Raw genomic sequence first — 20,363 nt, 5'->3', positions numbered from 1 at the left:
AGCTCTCGATCTAGAAGGACACGGGCCCGACAGGCCGGGGTTAAGCTAAGCTAATGTTCTTGGTGGTGGGAGTGGGAGTGGTGGTGCAATTATCGATAAGGGACCAATTGAGATCGAGGGGGCCTGTAAAGATGCGCCTAAACGACCGGATCCACCTGAAATTTCCATTGGCGGTTCCGGAAGATTGCTGCCACCGACGAGAGCTCTCAATTTCGAGCCCGCTGCCGATGTCTAGAGCCTCGTAAAGGCACCAATTCAGACCACCCCGGTGAAGAAAGCGCCCCAGTAGCCCTTTCTTCCACGTCGACGCAACCGTTGAACCCTTTTGTCGCCAACCGGCTGAGCGCCTCTCAGCCCTTTCCCAAGTTGCGACCATGGTTCGCGGGCCCGCGCAGCGCCAGATCCGGCCGGCGCGCGTGTACCAGACCGTCACGACGCTGATGGACCACCGCGTGAAGCCCCGCCTCGCCATCCAGCAGCCCGTCTGGTACAAGGTGGTTGAGTCCATACCGCCCTCGGAGATCCTCACGCGGCCCTTCCCGCCGCAGCACAGACAGCCGAACCCCCGGGCGCGCAAGGCGAGCCGCTTATTCCAGCCGCAGAAGCTGGTGTACAAGGAGGACGAGCTGCGCAAGAAGTTCTACACAGACCACCCCTGGGAGCTGGCGCGGCCGCGGATGATCATCGAGATGGACGGCAAGGACGCCCTCCGCTGCGATTGGAGCAAGGGTCTGAGGCAGCCTGGCATGCCGCTGAGCGGCGAATGGTAAGTGACGGCGCTCCAAAAAGGATATTATATGTAAGGGTCACTCGTGACTAATAACTGTGCTTTCCACAGTGTTGTCCAGCGCCAAATGTATCTGATGGAGAACATCCCGGGCATCACGGAAGACGTAGCCTACGACCAGGTGCGAAAGGAGTTCTACAAGCTCCGCCAAGAGGAGGAGATCGAGCGCAGAATCGCCCAGGAGGAGGCCCGCATGGTCGGCGCGTACTTCGGCCAGACGTTCCAGCAGGTCGGTATGCAACTGGAGGACCAGCAGTTCGAGCGGTGGAAGAGATGGGCCACCAGGGAGATCGAGAAGATCCAGGGAGAGCAGACAGCTGCGTATACCTCGTTCGACGCCAGCGAAGGCGGCGCAGACGCAGCAGATCTGGATGTGGACTCGTTGCGAGAAGACCTCGAATCCACAGCCAATATACCTCCTGCGTGAAACTAGAACAAATTGTATTTTATGTAATATACATGTACAAGCATCAAAATGTACAAAGCCCCTTTCTCTTGTGTGCCCGTAGCCTTGATTTGCAGGGTCTGTTTATTAGCATCCGAATGCAATAGCCTCATGATACCTACCACACAGCAAATCACATGGAGCCTGGGCGCCAACTCCCTGGACTAGGGTAAACGAGCTTTATCTGCATAAACCATTGTCTATTGGTTTCTTCAACGAACTAGCCTGCTACCAATGCCTATTGATTTCGTTCGGGGCCGACGCCGCACTTATCAAGAACTATAACATGTGATCGCTGGAGTCTAATAACAGAAGCTCAGGGGTAGCCGCTCTTATGAATTCAAATACCACTAAAGTCTCGCTTAATATCTAAAACCCTGGGAACAGGTCGTCGCCAGGATTGCCAAGCTCTCGAGCAGTGAGCATATCTACCACATCGAGACCGTACTTCTTGCCAACCGCTTTGTGTTGGACGATCATGGTAGTGGCGATGCCTGTGTAGTAGAAGAGTTTGCCAGTTAGACTCAGGGTCTTAACGCGAGCAATACTCTCGATGAAGATAACCTTGCAAGACCTGGCGGGAAGTCGCCAGAACATCTTCATAAGCCATGCCACACCTGCGATGATGAGACCAGTGCCGGGGCCATTGGTAACAATGACTTGGGGGTAATCGTTTTCAGCAACATTGCTGCTTAGTGTCTCCTTGCTGTTGCCTTGAGTTCCCCGGTATGGGTATCCTTTGGTTAGGACCTTGTAAATATCGTATGCGCATAGAATTGCGCTGATGGGAACAGTGGTCCAGGGCTGATGCACTTCGCGAGCCCGTCGAATTGTGGCAATTTCATAGCCACTAACCAAGGATTTGCCCGACTTCCTCTTGTCTTCCCAGTCAATAATCCTCTTGCGTGATGTCTCGTCGCCATGGCAGACGACCCAAATTCGGTGGATGTTGTCTGTTGGCGGGCTGTGGGTGAGCATCTGGAGAAGCTCTCCAGTGTGCCCTCCCGATCCAGCGAAGTAGAGGCGGAAACCATTGTCGATATGACAGTCAGTTCCAGGAGGTTGCTTGCCGCAAGCAACCAGATACTTGTGTCGAAGCTTTTTCGGCAATCAGCAAGAGGCGGGAGCACAGGAGTCATAGGCACCATACCGTGAAGAGGTCGAGGATCGTAACAAGAAACAGCAGAACAAGAGTGCATGCTTTCATGAGGAAAGAAAAGCCCCCGTTGGAGGTGCACGCGAAGGCGACGAACAGTGCTGCAATAGCTATACTGTGAAGCATTGCATGGTAAACGGAATTTGATAGTGAGAGATGCATATTGATGATCCTTGTGGTGGTTGAACTCCTGGTATTGTCAGTATTTCCTTGCGGCTGTGATGTTTGGTTGTCATGTCTCAGGCGAAGTCCGTTTCCTTCCTGCCCGACCTGACCGTTGACAGCAGAAGCTGATGGCACTGCATGGGAGACCATGATGAGTTCAGTGGAATAAACCGTGCTTTGCTCACTAACACATACGCACTCACAACGATTATTCCACTTATCCCTGATTATCACAGGAAATAAACAACCTGAAACACTACTCAGACTCGCGAACCGATATTAGTGTTCGAATTCGAAATTTTCTATAAGGCCTGTTGTGGTGGCTACCCATTGAACAGGAATATGTAGCAGGCTTTCTATCTGTAAGACTTGGCCTGTTTGTTCTCACAGGGGAACTGCGGTTCGCATTAGCGCGGCGGATGTTAGCCGCCAACAGCCGGTGAAACATCGGCATCATACCCCGTGGTGGCTGCCCCGAGCATTGATAAATTTATGTGCACTAGCCTTCGAGCGTATGCAGCTTCGAACCAATTCCATCAATGTTGACTTTTGGTTGTTTACTGAGGCTCCATCCTGCTGTCGTGTCGTACCTTCAATGTTAGGTATTTTGACGTGTTGGTGTGTGTAAGTAACTAGGATACCTATTCCTTCTGGTCTGGCTTGGGTCTAGTTTCGCCTGGTGGTCTTTGTGACGTCTTGCCATCTCATCACGTAAACCCAGGCAGCTGAGCATTGATCACATCGCTTCCCTCCTGCCTCATCAGGTAGTTAGGCCTCGAAGCATCCAAGATCCTAGACTTGCCCCCAGGCGCAACTGTGGCTTGCAGCCAGCTTTAAGTGCTGCTTTCTTTTGACAAATTTGCGCAATTGCACATGCAAGAGAGAAATTGGAACATTAACATTTGAGAAGCAACATCTGATGACTGATCCCACCACTGATTCGGTCAGTCACCTTGATTGGAGCTTCACATCATGCCAACGCTCCGGTCAAGGAAGCTCCTGAGCTGCTTCTATTGCGGGAGGAGAACCAACCTGCGCTTCGATGGCCGTCAATCGTTTCTATGCTCCCATTGCGAAGCGACCAATTGGTTAGATGAGGTACGTAGAACGCGACAGCAATGTCCCGTCAATCAGACATCCGATTGCTAACCAAGATCCCGCGGTACTCTAGAATGGAGACATCACAGATCCGCCGACCTCAACCTCCCTGGACGCTCCTCCGGCTGTAGCGCCCCAATATGCCGTATCGTTCAACTCGAGAAGCTCAGTGCCACCGTCCGCCTCGTCCCCAGACGGCTCAGCTATGGACTCCATCTTCTGCGCGACCTGCTTGAAGAACCAGCACATCTACACCGAAGCCCTACGCCAGTTCGAGCTCCCCGATGACCAGAACGACCCCGAGTACAACGACAGAGTACGAGCCTTCCGAAAATGGCGGGCCGATCTCGAGCAAAGATACCCTCAGGTATGCGCCACGTGCGAGCCCAAGGTGCAACAGCAGCTCAATAAAGCCAGCTACACTGCGAAGACCGATCACCTTAGACGCGTGATGGATCGGACGAGGGCCAGGCGGCGCGAGGTCAAGAAGCGCGGCGCACTGGATGTGCTGGATTCCGCCGGGAATTTGGCCTGGAATATTGCCTTCGCCCTGGAATTCTGCTGGCATGCTTCTGTGCTTTGCTCACTATTTGTCGAAGATGACGATATTGCTGCTTCAACTCACTGGCTCCTTGCCCCTCTACGAATTACATGTCACTATGCCTTGATGTTCTCGCCTAGCGCCGACCGGTACATAAGATGGTCTATCAGCCTAGGCCTTGCCTCCTTTGCATGGAACCCAAGGTTCAAGCAGACTATCCGAGGGTTCACTTCACATATCCTAGGCGTTGGCCAATGGTACACATACCAATTCGTTATTCTCTTCGTGCGGCTCACCTGCCTCTTTGTATCACAGTACAATGACTCGAAAGGAATCTCGGCAGGGGCGCAACTAGGAGCGCATCTCGTGATAGGGATTTTGATGTCTTATGTAAGTACGACGTTGATCTATCTTCTTCATATTGGTGGACTGACAGGTAGTAGGTGTATACATTGTCTGGAAAAGCCATTCGTTACGACACTACGCCCCTATTCGGGGCAAACAAGCCGGTCAATTTAGTTCCGGCAGATGAGCCGAAAGCTCCACCACCGAGCAGGCGTGATGACTTGGGAAGTGTCCTGGACGAGATTCTGGAAACCCCTTCCAGACCTAATAAGGCCCGCCAAGAACACACTGCCTTGAGTTCACCTCTTCGTCATTCGGCAAGCGTAGGCCAGGCACGACAGCCGCTGCGAGGGTCGTTTGAACTACACCCTCGTCGGGCCCCGGCTGTTTCTGGTCTCGGTTCTCTAAGACTCTCCGATGAAGCCGCGCATAGTCAGCCTGAGCCTCCAGTAGCTCAGTACGGCGATGAGATGGACTGGGCACCTTCTGGATCGCAGCATCGAGCATTTAGCACACATAATCCTTTCAAGGTCAAGAATCCCAACCCACGGTTTAGCGATGCACCAATAGAGGACAAGCCAGGTCCGTTTTGGTATAAAATCCCCCCGGCACCGACTACTCCTGCGCAGCGTGTACGCAACCCCCCAATGAAACCAATCATCCGAGATTCCCCTAAAGACGTTCCGGAAAACTTTTTCTCGACCACGCGCAGAGGTCCTGTTGAGATCGGAAGCCCGGCCCGGGACTTGGCACAAAACAATATGGTGTTCAGGGAGTCGAGTTTTCATGCTCCTCAAGCAAAGGACGAAGCTACGGAGGGTCTATCTAGGTTGATGGGGTCGTTCAGTCTGAGTCCCGAACCAGAGAGCCGTAGAACCGGTGCACCCAGATACAGGACAGGTGTCTTCGGAACACCCAACCAGGTGTCTCATAGCAATGGCACACTCAACAATACCAGGATGCGCATGGCGGAACTAATTGGACTGTTTGTTGCTTTATGGGCTTGGATAACAGCCCTACAATCACAAGAGGAGTACGCCCCTACCCTGGCTCTTGGAGCCATCATCATCAATCTTACCATGTCGGTGCGGCTGGCTATCGACCTTGCAGAGTCACAGATCCAACAGGGCAAAACCCAAGCCCTTCTGCGCTTTTCTTGCGTGAATCTTGCAGCGTTGCAGGTTATGGCAGCACTTGTCTTGTTATGGAGGCTATGGATGGATAGCAGCTCGACTGTCATGCATGGCGCCTATGGCAGCACTTTGATTGGGCTGACAATCATACATCACGTTTGGCATGTCTTTTGTTAGGTATTTTGGGGTACTGCTTTGCTATGGTGACTACAGGTACAGGAAAATGGTAGACTTTCTGGGCTTCACGGCTAATGCCCTTGGGATATACTGTATTGGCTCTCCGTACAGCTCTGCCAGGAACAGCATCGAAATTTTGCATGGCATGGAGTTGGGAATGGACTCAAGTGGAGTTTCTGGGGGGGAGGTGGTTGGCTCAATACCCGGCGCATCAGGAGGCAAATTTGACAAATTCACATGCCATAGTTGTAGGCAGGCAATAGAATCCACCAAACATTGCGAATCGATAGAACAGTTGTTCTTCACTGCTATGTACTGTGCAGGGAGACATCCAAGAACGAAGAATCAACGTTGACTAACTAGCAGCACTTCGGCACACCTCGCATTCGCACTTCGCGTCGCTTTGGTAAAGTGTCAAACAGTACGGAGTACCTCGTCCAATACTCCCTAGATCAACCCAAATCATCTGCTCACGTACAGTGCGGACACAGTACATCCGTCTTGGATATACCAGACCCGGAGAGCAAACGGAAACCGACGTGGATAGTATGCTTTTCGATGACGAGTAGATAAAACTCGAGACGGTTTTTTATGCACGTGCATAACAGCCCAACTTGGCTGTATTTACGTGTCTCAAAGGGTCAGATCTAGTGAGATGGCGTAAGCGGTTGCCGGTTGTGGTCTTTGCGTGTAGATCGCGCCCGGATAACTATCGTGAACCTGATCGATAGCGCAGAGGGTCGCGCGACTGTCAGACCACCGATGCTGCCACCGACAAGACTGCTAATCTCATTCCGTATGGTTGTTTGTTTCTACCCCGTACAACTAGGCAATAAGCATGTGCGCCAGGCTTCCATCGGTCAACCCAGCTGGGAGGATTTTGCGGGCAGAGAGTGACAGAAACAAACCGGGGTTTGCCCAGAAGGTCGGAGGTGGCTCGCAGCATGGAAAGAGGATACCTGCGGCGAGTAGACTTGCAAGGTCGCAAATCTACGACGTGGGCGGTATTCGCCGGGAACTACTATAGCTTAGAAGCAAGTAAGGCTACTGTACCTAGTATTGAAATAAAGCTCAGGGCTGTGCAATTGAAACATCCAGTGCTACCTATATATCGCGCTCGTCAACTCGTCGACTCGTCAATTCGTTGATCCGCTATATCGCTAAATCGCTTACCGATCCGCCTTTTGCCACGGATTCTGATCGGGGTCTGAACTTGGTGCATTGCCGTCCCATTTGCCCATATAGAAAAAGTAGCGCCACTCTCGGGCGATCATTCCATTGCTTGTACTCAATCTCTTCTAGTAAATGAACCCCTAAAATCTTGTACTAGGTCGTTTATTAGTGGTTACTTGTATTATTATTTATTATCCTAGGCTTGCTACTCTTGTTGAATTTCTTCAGACTGTTGCACTTCTGCTTTCACCGTCTGCCATTTATGCGCTCGCTCTTTTCGCACTACCTGGTACAGCATTCATTATTCTTCTAAGGAACGATACTACAACAACTTTCCTTAAGCTGTTTCTATCTGAAAACAGCCATCCCGAGCAACCCGAAAACCTCGGTGTCTTCATTGACGCTGCATTTACCGCCCCCTTTCCGAGCTGCAGCTGAAACCCTCGTCCGCCACTCGCGACGATGCCTGCACGTACGCTTCCCACGTTCACCCAGGCCGAAGTCGACTCGCACAACACGTCCGAGTCCCTCTATGTCACCGTCGGGCGCAATGTCTACGATCTGACCGACTTCCTCGAGTCCCATCCCGGCGGTCCCGAGTATATCCTCGAATATGCTGCCAAGGATGTCGGCGATATCCTGAAGGACGAGGACTCCCACGTGCACTCCGACTCCGCATACGAGGTCCTTGAAGAATCGCTCGTTGGCTTCCTGGTCAAAGAAAAGCTTGCAACTAGCTCCGAGACCCAAAATGCCGGCGACAAGCAGATCAACGAGAAGGTCTCGCCGTACGTGCACCCGCGCACAGGCATGAGCTGCGAGGAGGATTTGAGCAAGGACACCGACCTGAACGCCGACTACAAGACGCACAAGTTCCTCGACCTGAACAAGCCTCTGCTGATGCAGGTCTGGTACGGAAACTTCAGCAAGGAGTTCTACCTGGAACAAGTCCACCGCCCGAGACATTACAAGGGCGGCGCGAGTGCCCCCTTGTTTGGCAACTTCCTGGAACCTATCAGTTTGACTCCGTGGTGGGTTGTGCCTACGGTCTGGCTTCCCCCCGTCCTCTATGGTACCTACATCTCGAGAGAGGGTCTCAGCGGTTGGGATTCTGTTGCCGCGTACTGGTGCCTTGGGCTCTTCCTCTGGACCCTCGTCGAGTATATCCTTCATCGTTTCCTCTTCCATCTGGACCAGTAAGTTGCCCTGTTACCCAATGTGTCGTTTGATCGAATTGGCTGCTAACGAACAATCTGTAGTTACCTTCCTGATAACCGAGCTGGCTTAACGCTGCATTTCCTTCTTCACGGAGTGCACCACTACTTGCCTATGGACAAATATCGCCTGGTCATGCCGCCGACTCTCTTCGCGGCGCTGGCCACACCATTCTACAAGCTGGCCCACACCGTTTTCTACTGGAACTGGCACGTGGCGACTGCGGTGTTCTGCGGTGGCATCTTTGGTTACATCTGCTACGACTGCACCCACTACTTCTTGCACCACCAGAACCTACCTGCCTATTACAAGCAGCTGAAGAAGCACCATCTTGCCCACCACTTCTTGGACTACGAGAACGGCTTCGGCGTGAGCAGCCGCATCTGGGACAAGGTCTTCGGAACCGAGATTCCGATGTCGGTCAAGACCACGTAGAACGAGCAAATTGCCGATGAGACGAAGCTGATGAGTATGAGATATTTCACCTGTACATATTGGGCTTTTCAGGGCTTCAGGATGGATTAATAAGACATAGGCCCCTAAGGGCAGTGCGTTGGTGGCGTTGGGGGGCTGTCTCACTTCACTTCGCGAACCACATAAAGGCCATCGCAGTGATGCACATCTTTGCACCACTGAGTAATAATTTATTAATGGCACACTCCATGAAAACAACTTGTTCAACATGTGTACTATCATTGGCTTAGTCTGGCTCGTCACTCGGTGTCAGAGTCTTCGATACAGGTGGCCTCTGTTGTATGAAAGTGCCATCTCCATTGAATTGCCTCGCCCAGATGACTAATCCAGCCCATGCGTTTCTGGATTGCATCGAACCGTACCAAATTGAGCCGAGGAACAACCGTGCTTAACAATCGGCTCCACCGAAGGATCTTCGTGTGAGGGACCACCCACTTTCAACCTCAGCCTTTCCGCCTGTCTGATTGCTGAAGGTTCTTTTCCAGCCGCAGTTTAATCAACCATCTCCGCCTGCTACCAGATTCACAGGAGATACCCCAGGCATCCATCACCCATAAGTTGTTCGATCCGTCTATTGCTCACTAGCTACCACTTTGCATTTCATCCACCTACTCTCGTAAACGCTCGCCTCCCCTGACAACCATCCTGTTTGAGCCGTCGCGAATTGAGGTCCCACTACAACTTTTATCTGGAGGAAGTCGCGACCCTGAATTATCTTGCATCAAATTGTTCAGTGAGATAGACACCACTCGAAGATGGCCACTCTCGATGTTGAGGCGTTGCTTGATGCGACCGCCACCAAGAATGATGACAAGGATACCACGATGACTGAAGCCGATGAGAGACCTAGATCCCAGCACAGCGATCGTCGCGACCGAGAGCGCGGCAGTGGCAGAGGAAGCAGCAGAGACCGCGACCACGATCGCAAGAGGCGTGACCGCAGCGGCGAACGCAGCCGCCGAGACCGCGACGACAAAGACAGAGAAGCTACGCCGCGTAGCGATACAGGTAGCCACAAGAGTAGGCGTAGAAGCCGGAGCCGTGATGATGGCCGACACTCACGACGTCACAGAGGAGACGGCGACTTCTATCGTGGTGGTCGAGGAGGCGGCCGCGATCGCTCTCGCTCCCGCTCTCCTTACCGCCATTACCGCCCCAGAGACGACCACCGCCGCGACCGCGACAGCTACCACCGAGGCGGCAGGGATGACGACCGGAACCGTAGCGGACGTACTCCCAAGCGAGATGGCACGCCCCAGCTAACTGAGGATGAGCGTGACCGCAGGACCGTCTTCGTCCAGCAGCTAGCTGCCCGTCTCCGTACGAGAGAGCTCAAGGAATTCTTCGAGAAAGTCGGCCCAGTCAACGAGGCTCAGATCGTCAAGGATCGCATTAGCGGCAGATCCAAGGGGTATGCATAACTTGTTCCATGTTTCCCTTGACTTGAGACACCATTGCTAACATTGCCACGCAGAGTCGGTTACGTTGAATTCAAAGCCGAAGATTCCGTCACTGCTGCTCTTCAACTCACAGGTCAGAAACTGCTAGGTATCCCGGTCATTGTCCAACTCACCGAAGCCGAGAAGAACCGCCAAGTACGCACCACTGACAGCTCTGGCAACACCAACTCGATCCCCTTCCACCGGTTGTATGTCGGCAACATTCACTTCAGCATCACAGAACAAGACTTGCAGAACGTGTTCGAGCCTTTCGGCGAGCTCGAGTTCGTCCAGCTTCAGAAGGACGATAACGGACGCAGTCGTGGGTATGGATTTGTACAGTAAGTCATCTCTGGTCTTTCATAACATTGCCTCAGTTGCTAACTACGACACAGGTTCCGCGAAGCAGACCAAGCACGAGAGGCGCTTGAGAAAATGAATGGGTTTGACCTTGCCGGCCGCCCGATCCGTGTCGGTCTTGGAAACGATAAGTTTACCCCCGAGTCAACTGCCAATCTTCTGCAGAGATTCCAGGGTCAGAACCAACCATTCCAGGGTTCCGCATTCTCCGGTGCTGGTGGCCGAGGTTCCCAAGCGGCCGGCTTCGACCGAGCTGGAGCTCGAGACAATGACAAGGCCACTGGTGCCAGCGCTCTGGACGACACCGATGTTGGTGGCGTTAACTTCAATAACTACAGCCGTGACGCCTTAATGCGTAAGCTTGCCAGAACCGATGAAGCTCCTAACGGTGGTCGCGATGAGAGACAGATTCTGAAGCCCAAAACGGAGACCAAGCCTCTACCCGTCAACGTCAATATGGCGAGCCGTTGTGTTGTTCTGCACAACATGTTTGACCCTACTGAGTAAGTCATGTTCTGTCCCATGCTGGTCCTTAGCCATACATTCACTAACACTGTCTCTAGGGAAGAAGGTGAAGCTTGGGTCAAGGAACTTGAGGATGACGTTCGACAGGAAGCCACAGACAAATATGGAAATGTTGTCCATATTTCGTTAGACCCCAACTCCCAGGGCGACATTTACCTGAAGTTCGACAAGGTCCAAGGCGGCGAGAACGCAATCAAGGGTTTGAACGGCCGGTACTTTGGCGGACGCATGATCAGCGCCGCACCTGTTGTGGATGCCGTCTACAGCAGTTTGTTTTCACGCACCAAGGCTATCTGAAATACTAATACTGTGGCCTGACAACACTTCCTCTAGGATCCTTCGATGGTAAGTTAGATAATACATACATAATTCATGACTTGATACTAAATGTGCCCTCGCTCAGGTTCACCTCAGCCACCATCCAATTGCACGAGAAGCATCCGAAATATCATCTTCAGCGTCATCTTCTTGGCTGACAGCGATCTGAGCTCACGTATTCATGGTTCGGCGCTCGACTGGTTCCATCCCTATCTCCCACGGATAACAAGACCGTGGGTCTTCACACTGATTTCGACAGCAGAAATAATAAACCAACGCGTGTTAGCGGCCCTGGTCGCGGTACTGGGCTCGAGCCCATGTTCACCGCCTGCATTTCAAGCTCATGACGATCGAGTCTCAACAGTTCGGCGCTATCCGGGATCGATTAGTAGTAGTTTTAGCACTCAATTCTTTCCATCTTTAACTTCATCTTCAAATCCTCGTGAACCAACCCCGTAATCCGACCGCAGCAGAGGGCTGATGATCATGGCCGTTGGAGTTCAGAGGCTCAAATTCTTGCGCCGTCTTCTTTGGGTAAATTGTGGCTAATTCATTTCGCAGAGCCACTGCAACGAATATATGTTTTGGTAAACTACGAGTGGATTGGCAAGTCTAGCTAGACGGCTTATCACTTGCCTTGTCGTGCCGAAGTACGCACGATGGGGGAGAATACGATGGCTTTGTCGTGTTGGAGCCAAAAACACACGGCCAACACGACAGGTGTCAGGCCCTGGTCGCATCTCGCGAACCAGTCAGCCTTGAACCGATCCTCTCATCTCCGTATGAGTCAGCCCGCATCTGTTCTCTGCATTGCCATCGACACCTCCTACAATTTGAAGGATAAAGGCCACCACCACCTTGACATCTGTATTCAACAAGTCGTTCCAGAACGGTCCTTCTCGCCAACAACATGGCGGTGCCTACCCAGGACCAGTCGATTTGTCGGGGCCTACTGGCCTGAGATAATACAAACCCAGACTTTCCAGCAAAATGGCCTTCTCCATTTGTTTCCCACAGTATCTCAATTATGTTACCACAGCAGCCTCTGGCGAAGGTCCCCCCGTCTCTCATGGATGCGCATGAATATTCGGCCCACTAGCAAGGCCAGGCGCTATGTGCTCAAAAGAATACTGCCCGCATAATTATCCATGATAACAAAGAACCGGCTAGTCGAGACTCTAATTTTTGTGGGCGATACTTCTTCATTAGGTCACCCATGGAGTGATTTTCAGAGCTGTTTCGACTGTTTGGAAACATTGAAGTCGATTTCTCAACACTTGCTAGGTCGCTATTATCTATGCAGTATCACGTGTTCAAACTTCTCGACGTACCACGGCCCCGTGGAAATAATTGAGGATGCTAGCTCTCCTGTCAGTCTTCGATACCTGGTCCTCCTGAGATGCTATAACATACTTGCATGGATCCTAAATTGATGTTTTCTCAATGGCAACTCGGAAGGCTCGAGTTGGGATGTACATCAACTCCCGAGAGCTAGCTAATGGAACAGGAAGGGAAGTGGTACATACCCACAATCAGAGGCTGACATATCTATACAATGGGAGTTGCCCCTCTTATAGCCCGTATAAAGCGTTTGAACACATTTTATCATGCCATTTCTTGATACTGTTCTCTTTCGTCTTGAATTTGTTTTGTTGTTGGCGTTGGCGTTGGCCCTACCTTCTTGTTCTGATGTGAATCACCGAGGCATGCGGCTTCTTATATATTATTCCTGTTACCGTTGTCATCATTACCTGACAAAGGAATATTGTACATGTACTTATGTGTGGCTGGGTGGGAGCCGTCTTGATGTGAGGTCTCTTGTGTCTTCTTCCACGATACCCCGTGCTCGGTTTCCAGCGTTGACACTCCATCATGGTTGGTAACCTTTCATCTCAATGCTTGTCTGACAATGGCTAATCTTTTGAAGCATAGCCGGCCCCCCTGGCCAAAGATGGCGGGCGTGCTTTTGTTTGTAGACTGGACTGGGCGGTTTTCTCTACGAGTATAGGGATCTGCTCTCAAGTTCACCACATCACGACCCCCTATCAGTCACTTTTATGCTGACTTGGTCGAGATGTCGGTTGGGAGGTCGTCGGTCTCGGTCTCTATACAGCAGCCCCTATACACCTCCCATGGAGGTCTGTTGAGTCCGGGTGTGACCTTGTCGTCGGCGATGCCCTCAAGGTTTGAGCCTAAACATCGGCGCCCTTACACTGTGGCTAGTCATCGCCGAGACAGTCGAAGTGACGCAGTACGGCTCTCTTCCTGTCGTCGATGAGGCTCGTCGACTGGCCTATTGTGGCCAGCCCTTCCCTTCATATTCACCTGAAGCTCCAAGCTTAGTCGAACCCCGATCTCTTTTTCTACACCCACAGTGCCATATTTTATCGTGAACTTCCACAAAACGCAACCACTTTTTCCCAGACCAGGTTCGTACTCCCACAACGTTCACCACCACCCGCACTACTTCACACACTCCCCTCCCTCTCTACCCTCTTCCTTTTATCTCTCCCTCACTCTCTTCCTTCTGCTCTCTTCCTCCCTCACACGCACGCACACGCACACACACACTCTCTCTCTGTCTCTTCATCACTCCACGCACGCACCCTCAGCTACTACAACAACAACAACAGCAGCAACAGCAGCAACGACAAAGTAAGTTAAGATCTGTCTCTGTCTCTTCACCACTCCTCGCACCAGCCCTCAGCTACAACAGTGACAAAGTAAAGACTTCCGTCTTTTCCAGAACGCGCGCAATCTATAGAGCGTCAATGCCTTCTGCTCTTACTGTACGGCAGTACCCCTTTCGGCGCCAGCCAGCGCCAGCGCACCCCTCAACTACCCATATTCTCACTTCACCCAAAAGGAAAATAACACATCCCCTATCTCTCACCATTCCTCACTGTATCGTGAAGGTGGCTTCCTTCGCACAGAGCCGCAAGCCTCGTCCCCTCGTCCTTGGAATGCCACCTTCCAAGGAGCGGCGCCAGAGAAAACCCTAGAGTGCCTACCCCGTGCCTCTTCCGGATGATCTGCGCACAACCTTGAGTCACTATCCGCTCTGAAACATCATGAGTCGACTGCGTTCTTGAGCTATAGGGTTTCGATTATACACCTCGACTATACGCTCGAGTATGCTGTCACAACAACTCTTGGCCCCTTCTAATCAAAAAGTGCAAGAGTGGTTGGGGCTCTTCTCACATCACCACTGCATACCCCTATGACTGTTGAATGCTCTTATTAATTACAAAACTACAGCCCACCATGAAGCTTCGTAAACCGAACGTGTTGCCAGGGGACGACCCCAAGCCAGGCTACAGACACTTGGACCTGAGTCTGGCGTTGCCACTGCCCTCGCTCCCGGTCCCGTCGCCTTCGGGGGTCGGGGTGCGCTTCGACGACAACCGCGGCTACCAGGCCGATGACGAAGAAGAGGAAGATTCCCCGATAACGCTGGCCTTCGACCCCCTCGCCATCTCGGCCATCACGCCCCCGGGTCCGAGTCTCGCTACCGAGTTCACCATGGATGCTTTGCCAAGGTACGTGCAGCTCTTTCATAAGTTTCCTACTGTTCTCTTGAAGTCTTTTCAGCGGTGTATAATTCAACATCACGTCAACGATGTTGGAATTTGGCGATGCTTTAGCACGCTGCTTATAGGGGGGCTTGAGGGGCATGGCTTAACAATACCCATGGTTATGTTCAATGGAGCCAGCTCCTGGAATTTACGCAATGACAGCCCCCCTTACAAAATCGACACGCGTGTCTGGAGCTTGCGCTTGCAGGTGGTGGCCAACAGCTAGTAAATACAATGGCCGATTGTCTTTTGGCAAGCTGGTATTGAATTCAGGCCTGCCTATTGCTATTGTCCAGCTGTATTCACTGACTGTCCCACAATCCATGCCTTCACTCGAGCTCCCCCTACATAAATCGCCGAACCCCAACTTCGACGCTCCATCTCCACCACTCCCACAACCACAACAACACCCCAAGCAGTGGCTGATTATTTTGGTTTATTATCCTGCCCATTGTTCCCCAGTGGTTTCCATTTGGTTTCCTTGGGTGACCATCAACCTGCTACTTTGGCCACCTCGCATTGGAACTTGATTTACTCTTACCACCATCCCATCTCGAGTTCATCTGCAACATTCATTTTTCCCTCTCTCTCCGCAGTAACTTGCAAAATCGCAGGACTTCTCACAACCTGCCTTTTTGCACCTTACTTCGGACTTCACCTTCTTAACCACTCATATCCCGCCGCTATTTCTTTTCTTTCCTCAAGCACTGCCTATCCTCCGCGGGATTGTTTCTGCTTTCGGAATCCTGGTTCACGTGGGACAGAATATTCTGGGTGGTCCGGACCAGACTGTGTCATTCCCATCAGACTTTCATACACGCTTCATTTTCCTCAGTCGCGAGAAGACTTACACCACGAAACCACAGAATCATCATGGCTGACTCGCAGACTTCCAGTGACGAGTCGGGAGGCGGCGCTCCTCTGCATTCACCCCCGTCGTCGTCGTCTACTCTCGACCGCAATCGCCAGATGGCCAGCTCCAAGTCGGACTCGCCTTCTGACGATGAGCTCGCCTTGGTTCGCGCAAGCCAGCAGTTCGCCAAGCAGGGCGGCAACAAGTTGGCCAACCAGGGCCCCAATCCTTTTGTCAGCACTGGTCCTTCCAATTTTGGCCAGCAGCATGGCGCTTTCGGTAACCAGATCCCGCGACCTGGTACTGCCATGCCTCGTCACCAGAACTACGGCTCCCAGCATAACTTCATGGCCTCTCCTCCTGTCCAGAGACCTCATCGCAATGCCGTTGGTCATGTTGGCAACAATCGAGGTGCTATTGTAAGTACATGCATCACCCACACCTCACACCATGGTCACTCACCACTTTTTACCACTTAGCCCTTCCAAGAATGCGCCGATATGCAGGATCGTCTCGTTACCATTCAGCAGTACATCCGCGTCTCTCCTGGCATTTCTTCCGATCTGGCCAACAATGTCCAGAACCAGCTCATCACCATCGGTCAAGAGTTGAACGCCTTCTTCCACAATGCCAACCGCGAATGCCAGAAGGCCCAGTACCAGGCCGGCGAGCTTCGCGTCAACATGGAACGCCTTCAGCAGGAGCTCTTGGCACGCAAGAAGCAGATTGACGAATTCAAGTCTGCATACACCAACATGGCCAAGGACCGTGAAGTTCTCATGAACAAGAATGGCGAGCTGGCAGGTCGTCTGGGTGATGCCCAGGCTCAGAACGCGCAATTGAAGTCGACGCTTCAGGGTCAAGACATGAAGCACATGGCACAAGTCCAGGTTCGTTTGCCCTTCTTATTTTGTCACTCGTTCGTACTAACGTAGAACGATCCAGAATCTCGAGGAAGAGATCAAGGCACTTCGCATGTCGGGTGACAACCACATGCAGCTGGTTAAGGTTGGAGACTCCAGCAACAACAACCCTCGACGCAGCTCTGGTCTCAACCCGGCTGCTCCTGCTTTTGGTCCGCGAGCCAACGCTGGCCAGACCGACAAGGGCAAGGGCAAGATGCCCATGCCTGAGTTTCCTACCTCCAACGCCAGCACCATTGTTCCATACAACAACAATGCTGGCCCTGGCAATGTCCCTGAGCGTCCTCTCACCCCGTTGGCTAAGAAGCCCAACTTTGGTCGTCAGATGCCACCTCAGGATGCCCGCGCTTACGATACCGGTTACCGCTCAGAGAAGCAGTCGGCTCGCAACCGAAGAGTCGATTCCGTCTCGGCATCTACCTCGGGACAGTCGGGTCTCGTGAGCCACCAAAGCAACCAGTCCATCTCAAACGTCTTGACGCCCTACAAGAGTGGACTGAGTGAGAAGATCGCCACGGGTGATGACTACGAGGGTGTCGTCGATTGGGAACCCGAGGACATTCAGAAAGGGTTTGGTCGGCTGTACGAGATGATGGAGGGTCTCGTTGCTACGCAGCACTGCAACCCGCCGTTCAATGATGTCGACAAGATGCTGCACAGAAGCCACCCCGACACATGGAACTACATCTTGGCCATGGGCTTGCCTAACCCCATGCAAAGCGCTACCCACATGTCTCACCTGCTCGGCGATCCTCAGTGTCGCCACTTTGTCATCAAGCGGATCGTTGTCGACTACCTCTACAACTGTCTGATCAGCCCCGATGCTTTCCGCGAGTTCAGCGACGAGATGGACGGTCACCTGGAAGCCCTCCAAGAAAAGATGCGCTCCAAGTTCCCTGGTAATGGTAAGTTGCCCCGCTAGCACAATGTTTCCCATTTTGAGGCAAAAATGAAAAGAAATAACTAACTCTCATCGTCGCAGCCAACGGAGGTCGTCCCCAGGGCGTCCAGCGACAGCGTTTGATTGAGGACCACTCCAAGTTGATCAAGCACGTTGTCTACTCCCACGAGGGTATAGAGTTCCGTGAACGATCCGTGATGAAGCACGTCAACATGCTGTCCACGATCCTGCGCCCCATGCGCAATTGCACCACCAGCGACGAGGACGCCCAGAAGACCCTACGCATCATCATGAACTACGCTTTCACCGTCACGTCTAAGCTCTGGACCTCTGCCATGACTGTCCACTACTTCTTCCCCGAGACCGGCTCCAAGTACTCGAATGGCCAGATGCGACCCATGAACCATCTGGAGATCCCGCCCGAGCAACTTCAGTACAGTCAGTGGCGAGTCATGCTGGTGGTGAGCCCTACGCTGAGTCTCCGTGACGATCGCAATCCCGACTCCCTCCGCACTCACGAGCTGATGAAGGCGGACGTCCTGGTCATGAAATGATCAGGCACACCTCCTTGTCAACTTTCCCCGATCCAACCGAGTTCCCTTGGATTGGGAAATTGCGTGCAGAGATGGTAAGCACGCCACTCTTATTGTTGGAGTATTACACATGGTTTTCTGGTTTTTCCTTTTTTTCTAGAGCCGTTATCTCATGCGAAGGTTCCTCCCCCCAACTCATCCAGGCTCTTGACAAAGGATGATACGGGAGAGGGGGGGCACGGTCGCCCCAACGCGCGACACATTGAGATCTGGCATGGTAGCTCAACACGCTATATATGCTGTTGTGACGAGCAACATCAAGGATGAAGATGGTTCCCAGAAAGGAAATATGGAAAGGGCGAATTTACAGGGTTGAAGAGCAAATGATACTCACTTTGTCTGTCTTCTATCTCAAAACCCTCAAAATGACTCGTTTCGGCCTGTTTCGGGGGCTTCAACCTTTCTCTAAAGCCCTTGGACCTTTAACGTTTCCAGTGTCTTCGCACTCGGGTGAAGAAGATGGATGCTACGGCTCAAAAGGCTATAGATGTGGCTGCCTGCCCTCTCACAAAAGGATAACCAAAAAAAAAAAAAAAAAAAAAAAAAAAAAAAAAGAACGAAAACGGCAAAAAGAAAAGACATGGTATATGGGGGGCTGTCTGACATGGCAGTTATTCGATCATTCGTCCTCGATGCATATGGCCAATTCTCGCAGGGGCTTTTGGTATTCGGGCGTTGACCAAGCGAGAACATGGGAAAGGCTTTTATAGGAGTCGGTCTCTTTTTAGTGAGCTGATACTGCACTCTACAGCCTCAAGCGTTGATTTCTTTTCCTTGGCTGCTCTTCTGCTGCTGGTCGACGAAACCAGGCACACGATGGTCCTGTGCTGGAACATGACACTGAGCACGCTGCTCTGAAGCCTGGCTTTTGCTCCTCCTCTAATGGGGAAGGGTTTTCGCCTTGTGTTTCCTTGTGGTCTTCTTCAGTGCTCGAGTTGTTCCGTTCAGGCTGGCTAGGGAGTATTTTGCAGCCTGCTCTTCTACTTTTCTCTCGCCTTACTTCGAGCATATGAGAGATTGAGAGGGAGAGAGCAATGGATACTAGGGCAATGGTCAATAGACGATTATTCATGGGATCCGATAACGTTTTCAGAGAATGACTATATGTGATGTGATGTGATGATGTTAAGTAGGGGGGAAGAGTTGGTGGTTTGCTCCCTAGCAAAGCTAGCCACTTCTGCCCTTCTATGCCCCCTTCATGTTTGCCGCGTTCGGGTTACCTGATTGACTAATACCTGCATTCATGCTTACAGCTCTGTATCACCCACGCTTCTTGTGCTTCGTCATCACGGGTTGCCAGAGGAAGCCCAATGATTTGTGCGATGGATGATGGTGTGGTTTTCCTGCGCCCTCTGCTTACTTTGGGGTACAGACAAAGAGATGGTTCACCGAAATTTATCTCCACGTTATGCCATGGAGAACGGAGTGAAGGGGGAAAAAGTCTTCTTGCGGTGCTGCTGACCTAATATCTCGCGGCGCGTGTTACAACACGTTTTTGTGACCTCTATTCGTTTGCCGCCGTTTTATTGCAAGCGCGGCAGTTTGCTTGCTTCCTTGCTTTTGATGCAGTCTTGATTGAATGGATTGATCGAGACGCCAAACCAAGACAGCAGTGCCACGAGCAAAATAACACCGCCAACCACCCATGTCAGACTATCACCAACCAACGTCAGTGGCTGATTGGGCACCGTTTGGGTGGCATCCAGGATTGGCAGTCCCCCATGGCCGTATCGGGGCAGTCCGATGCGACCAGGCCCCCTACCAGATTAACCAGCCCTTGCCTGCCTCGCTCCGGAGGGGGCCATATTTATTGGCCCGACATGCATACATTATGTAGTGCTTAACGTAGGATATGCCAACGAATGAATTCAATGGTTGATCGAGATGGCAAGCTGCGATTGCTTGCCTGGCTGCCTGGCTGTCTTAGCTTACAAAGTAGTGCAAGTAGAAGCAAAATTAGAGAGAGGGAGGAAGAGAAAAGACTTATCTGTTCCCGGATTCCCCCTCTCTCCCCCACCAAGTGCGACGTAGTAGGACTTTTTTCGTAGATGTTCTTCGACCCCAAGCCCCTCCGTTGTCGTCGTCGTCGTCCTTGTCATTATCATTCTGGTGTCCCCAAGTGTGTCCGTCCATGGAACTTTCAACCACGAAGGAAAACGGATTTCGC

General features: G+C 52.0%; 7 protein-coding genes across 7 annotated transcripts; 6 read left to right on the top strand and 1 right to left on the bottom strand.

Moving 5' to 3' along the window:
- Positions 1 to 374: 374 nt before the first annotated feature.
- PG985_008803 (mitochondrial 37S ribosomal protein mS23) lies at positions 375 to 1,214 on the top strand (the record flags this gene model as incomplete). The annotated part of the gene is made up of 2 exons (XM_066828571.1): positions 375 to 766; positions 839 to 1,214. The coding sequence occupies 2 exons, from the start codon at positions 375 to 377 to the stop codon at positions 1,212 to 1,214; spliced, it is 768 nt and encodes a 255-aa protein (XP_066683483.1).
- Positions 1,215 to 1,601: 387 nt separating this feature from the next.
- Positions 1,602 to 2,550, bottom strand: PG985_008802 (UDP-n-acetylglucosamine transferase subunit alg14; the record flags this gene model as incomplete). Its single annotated transcript, XM_066828570.1, has 2 exons — positions 1,602 to 2,330; positions 2,383 to 2,550. The coding sequence occupies 2 exons, from the start codon at positions 2,548 to 2,550 to the stop codon at positions 1,602 to 1,604; spliced, it is 897 nt and encodes a 298-aa protein (XP_066683482.1).
- A 975-nt stretch (positions 2,551 to 3,525) lies between these two features.
- Positions 3,526 to 5,847, top strand: PG985_008801 (uncharacterized protein; the record flags this gene model as incomplete). Its single annotated transcript, XM_066828569.1, has 3 exons — positions 3,526 to 3,651; positions 3,725 to 4,582; positions 4,636 to 5,847. The coding sequence occupies 3 exons, from the start codon at positions 3,526 to 3,528 to the stop codon at positions 5,845 to 5,847; spliced, it is 2,196 nt and encodes a 731-aa protein (XP_066683481.1).
- Positions 5,848 to 7,482: 1,635 nt separating this feature from the next.
- On the top strand, positions 7,483 to 8,670 carry PG985_008800 (uncharacterized protein; the record flags this gene model as incomplete). The annotated part of the gene is made up of 2 exons (XM_066828568.1): positions 7,483 to 8,216; positions 8,280 to 8,670. The coding sequence occupies 2 exons, from the start codon at positions 7,483 to 7,485 to the stop codon at positions 8,668 to 8,670; spliced, it is 1,125 nt and encodes a 374-aa protein (XP_066683480.1).
- Positions 8,671 to 9,464: 794 nt separating this feature from the next.
- On the top strand, positions 9,465 to 11,330 carry PG985_008799 (rna-binding rsd1; the record flags this gene model as incomplete). The annotated part of the gene is made up of 4 exons (XM_066828567.1): positions 9,465 to 10,120; positions 10,184 to 10,489; positions 10,544 to 11,011; positions 11,072 to 11,330. The coding sequence occupies 4 exons, from the start codon at positions 9,465 to 9,467 to the stop codon at positions 11,328 to 11,330; spliced, it is 1,689 nt and encodes a 562-aa protein (XP_066683479.1).
- Positions 11,331 to 14,615: 3,285 nt separating this feature from the next.
- Positions 14,616 to 14,952, top strand: PG985_008798 (uncharacterized protein; the record flags this gene model as incomplete). Its single annotated transcript, XM_066828566.1, has 2 exons — positions 14,616 to 14,890; positions 14,934 to 14,952. The coding sequence occupies 2 exons, from the start codon at positions 14,616 to 14,618 to the stop codon at positions 14,950 to 14,952; spliced, it is 294 nt and encodes a 97-aa protein (XP_066683478.1).
- Positions 14,953 to 15,799: 847 nt separating this feature from the next.
- Positions 15,800 to 18,157, top strand: PG985_008797 (uncharacterized protein; the record flags this gene model as incomplete). Its single annotated transcript, XM_066828565.1, has 4 exons — positions 15,800 to 16,198; positions 16,259 to 16,669; positions 16,725 to 17,607; positions 17,685 to 18,157. 4 exons carry the CDS (start codon positions 15,800 to 15,802, stop codon positions 18,155 to 18,157), a joined length of 2,166 nt encoding a protein of 721 aa, XP_066683477.1.
- Between the last annotated feature and the right edge of the window lie 2,206 nt (positions 18,158 to 20,363).

The sequence above is a fragment of the Apiospora marii genome (genome assembly GCF_038362585.1).
Source record: "Apiospora marii strain CBS 49790 chromosome Unknown utg000005l_segment0_segment0, whole genome shotgun sequence".
NCBI lineage: Eukaryota > Fungi > Ascomycota > Sordariomycetes > Amphisphaeriales > Apiosporaceae > Apiospora > Apiospora marii.
The sequence above is the reverse complement of the archived record's forward strand: the minus strand, read 5'-3'. Positions and strand labels throughout refer to the sequence as shown.